A 3831-nucleotide genomic window follows, 5' to 3' on the forward strand; every position below is an offset into this window, starting at 1 on the left:
ATCTACACACGGGTACCCCTGCTTCAGTTTAAATACGTTTTTGAAACAAAACATCAATTATTTAGTGAGTTACTGTGCATGCGCAAACCCGCATTTTAGCCTGTGGAACAAATTTAAATTTCTCGAATATTTGCTAATGTGGTAGGCGAATATATACACGTACATGTATCTGACAGAATGCTGCCTGAAACACTGAAATGTCAGGGGACCCCTGTAAGCTATGGCATCGTACCATCTTTTACAAGAGCCATAGCAATAAACTCACGGATACCCTCTCTCCAGTTTTAATACGTTTTTGAATCAAAATTTAAGTTATTTAGTGAGTTACCGCGCGTGCGCGAACCCGCGTTTTAGCCTGTGGTACATAGATAAAATTCTAGAATATTTGCTAATGTGGCAGGCGGCCATATCCTGGGTTGCATATGCCCCAGTATGTGCTAAACTCCAACAACCGGAAACATTATGTCCGGGGTACCATCGATAGGGCGTCGTATACCATCTTTTACAAGAGCCATATCAATAACCTTTTATCCAATAAATCTACACACGGCTACCCCCGCTTCAGTTTAAATACGTGTGTTATTAATTTGTGTTGAATATTTGCTAATGTGGCAGGCGGCCATATAAGGTAATAGAAGTACGAGAAACAGAACGTTCGTACGAGAAACAGTAACAAGTGAGTTTGTGTCATTTATATAATATCACGCCGCTTTAATACTGGTTACATCGACACGATTTTTACTTATCACAGCGGACAATAACAATAGTTATTATTAGTAAATATATGAATAAATATTATTAATGACTCAACAGGTAAACAAACAGTTAATAGTGCAATTTACAATCAGTCGCAGGTCAGCGCTGCTCCGACGTCAGCGCCATCTATCAACGTCCGGGGGTTTTACGGGCAGGCGAGGTGCAGGTGGGAAAGGCTGATGGCGTTGTTGCCATTTGTGCACGTGCCCTCGGGGTAGAATGGATGCACAGTCAGCCAGGCGATGTCGCAGCCACAGATCAACGGGTTACCTGTGCACAGAGAATAACAGAGAGCAGGATTAAGGTTTGCTCACGCTTTCAGTGTTAGTAAGTACACGAATTTTAACAAAGCGAATAATAAACAATACAGCGAAAGGATGACGAAAAGACCATACGGTCATCTAGTCAGCCATCCCCTGGTAACATTATAGTACGCCAACGCATCAGCTACAGCGCCACCTACCCGTGAGATCTATATGTACGTGGTCGTCGTGGTCATTGTGGTGATGGTGGTGGTAGTGGTGATGATGATGATGATCAAACAGGTGGTCGTCAAACACATTCCTGGCGAGGGTCGTAAGATGGTTGCCAGACAGGTCGATGTACTGAAGCGAACATCTTATTATCTTATTCTCTTATCATCAGTATTATCTTACACTGACCACCCCATCCTCCCCACTCACACCACTTACGCCAATTTTGAACAAGTTTAAAATTAATTTTCAGAATGGAACGAACTAGTTAGTATAGCAACATTTTCAGGGAGTCACACGGACTCCTGCATAATATGTCAAATCAGGGAGTCCGACAGCAAATCAGGGAGTCTTCGACTCTTCCAGCATCTGCCCCATGCTCCCACCCTCCCACACCCTCACCCCTCTCACCTCAATGTCTGTCAGTCCCCTGAATGCATCCTCTGCGATGTAGTAGAGGTGTTGGCTGGGCATATCGACCGTAAGGATGCCTTCGGTATCATCAAAGGCTCCCGGAGAAATCCACGTCAAAGAGCTGCCAGTGAAGTCTAGATGTTCAACGTGATGAAGACCAGCGAACACGCCCGGCTGCAGCGACACCAGGCCATTGCCGGCTAGCTCCAGAGTTTCCAGGTTTTCGGCTTCGCCCAAGGTGCCCGGTTGTAGGTAAAGGACGGCAGCAGAGGTCAGATCCAGAACCTGTAAGGGGCGTAGTCAGTGTGCTACAGGTCGAAGGCAAACGACTGATTAATCGATATACGATTTGTAACTGCTCAAGCGCGTTGCAGTGTTGCTACTACTCACCTTCAGGTTAATCATGCCGCACAGCGCCTTTGGGTCGATGTACTCAAGGTTGTTTTCGGCCATGTTAACTTTGACGACGACGTAGTGTGCGTGGCAGTCGTTAGGCCCCATATTGGTGATGTCGTTGCCCTTCAGACTAAACTTTACTGCAACAGGTTACATGTGGAGTGTTTAGATTAAACACTCCACTACGGGCAAGTCTTAATTAAATGTGCACTTCTATCATTTTACTGCACTGACGGTGAGGAGCTTGCAAGCAACGATAAATACGACAAGAAAACTATCGAAGCCAACAAAGACAACAAATGACTACTTACAGATGTGGTCGATGATGGTGGGCCCGATGATCGTTGGTACAGCAGTCAGCTTCAAGTAGGAAAGCGTGAGTTCTTCCAGATGATACATCTCTTCAAAGGAGTGTGCATGCAGCACTGGAGCCACCCCGTGGTGGTGACTGTCATCAATCGTTAGCGAGCCGTGTTCAAAGTGCAGGCCGTCAAAGACGTGCTCGGGCACCTCCTCCATGTCATAGAACCCATGCAGCTCGATGCTAGCGTAGGTGACGTCACGGGGCAACGCCGCCATGACGCTGAACGCGTGGCTGCTGGACATATCGTGACCATCGCAGACGATGTTAGGGTAGCCGTTGTAGGGGCTGGTGCATGTACACTCTCCCAGCACGTGCAGCGACGGACACGGAGGGTCGGGGTGTGGGTGAGCGTGAGTGACGGCGATGACCACGGCCGCCACGAGAAGGATGACCAGCTTGCACATGATTGCTGTAGTAACTCTTTGTATCTGTAACTACACAGAGAAACGGAACGAAGCTATACACAAAGCCAGCTCAAATTCACAAGCGCCAGGCCTGGTTCTAATACGCAAGCCAGTAGCGTAGAGAATACAGCAATACGATATCACAGCGAATAGTAAACAAACGTCGCTTCGAATGAGAATCTTTACTAAATACTACACATCTACATCTATATGGTTACGTCGATCTGTCACTCTTGACAATTACTCAACGGTATAAATACTAACCTGAGAATCTCGAGAAATACTCGAGAATCTTAACTAGATACTAAACACGGCGTTTATAGATGCGTAGTCCGCAGAGAACATATAAACTCATAGATAAATGTAAACGTACTTACCTTACCGGCTGCTGCTCCTGATGTCCACCTGACTTGCTGACCAAACGTTGACTGCTTTCTAGCGGCGTTTATACGCGGTCAGTCGGCCTTTTACCTACACGTGACGTGCTATAAGGTCACCGTAAAGGTCACACACACCTGGTCTGGCGTGCGGTGGGTTTCAGTTGGAACTGCTGTGATTGGAGGTAAGATGAATTACCCTGTCACGTGCTTCATTACTAATCGTCACGTGATCGGTCACTCTGCTGTGTCCGCGTCACGTGTGGAAATGACATAAGATATAAGATAAGATATAACAGTTTTATTTATCAACATGTTACGAGGACCCACGTACGGGGAGAACAAGCTATGATCTACATTTGGGAGTTCCTATTTTTTATTGTTTACCCTGAAATTTTTCCCCCTTTTTTTATTTGCAGCTTCTTTTTGTTTTACAAAACACAGCTTCTCACAAACACTGCAACCTGCCCAATTCGCACACTGCAGCTTCCTACTTGCAATTTCTCCATTCACTGTATTCACAATAGAACAATAACAATTGCTTCTCCGCCGAACCAATGCCGATTTATTACAAACTCCTGCTCTACTAACAATAACAACAATAATAACAATGATTATGCACATACTGTGTTATCACGTTACCCATG

General features: G+C 45.7%; 1 protein-coding gene across 2 annotated transcripts; it reads right to left on the reverse strand.

The window, feature by feature from the left end:
- Positions 1 to 681: 681 nt before the first annotated feature.
- LOC106813867 (leucine-rich repeat-containing protein 4C-like) lies at positions 682 to 3295 on the reverse strand. 2 transcript variants are annotated; one of them, XM_014818108.1, is made up of 6 exons: positions 3185 to 3295; positions 2351 to 2837; positions 2034 to 2179; positions 1641 to 1928; positions 1220 to 1361; positions 682 to 1026 (listed from the first exon to the last, which is right to left on the reverse strand). In XM_014818108.1, exons 2-6 carry the CDS (start codon positions 2805 to 2807, stop codon positions 902 to 904), a joined length of 1158 nt encoding a protein of 385 aa, XP_014673594.1. In that variant the 5' UTR covers positions 2808 to 2837; positions 3185 to 3295; the 3' UTR covers positions 682 to 901. The 2 variants fall into 2 exon arrangements, with proteins under 2 accessions (XP_014673594.1, XP_014673595.1); XM_014818109.1 differs by having other exon boundaries at positions 2351 to 2831; positions 3185 to 3279.
- Positions 3296 to 3831: the final 536 nt, after the last annotated feature.

Source organism: Priapulus caudatus, unplaced genomic scaffold (genome assembly GCF_000485595.1).
Source record: "Priapulus caudatus unplaced genomic scaffold, Priapulus_caudatus-5.0.1 Scaffold836, whole genome shotgun sequence".
Lineage (NCBI taxonomy): Eukaryota > Metazoa > Priapulida > Priapulimorpha > Priapulimorphida > Priapulidae > Priapulus > Priapulus caudatus.

What these genes read in the sequence shown, in the direction of transcription:
- LOC106813867 (XM_014818108.1), bottom strand. Translation starts at nt 2,807, where the DNA reads ATGTGCAAGCTGGTCATCCTTCTCGTGGCGGCCGTGGTCATCGCCGTC. An exon ending in CACCATCATCGACCACATCT is followed by an intron (nt 2,180 to 2,350) that starts GTAAGTAGTCAT and finishes AACCTGTTGCAG; the next exon opens with TAAAGTTTAGTCTGAAGGGC. An exon ending in GGGGACTGACAGACATTGAG is followed by an intron (nt 1,362 to 1,640) that starts GTGAGAGGGGTG and finishes TGTTCGCTTCAG; the next exon opens with TACATCGACCTGTCTGGCAA.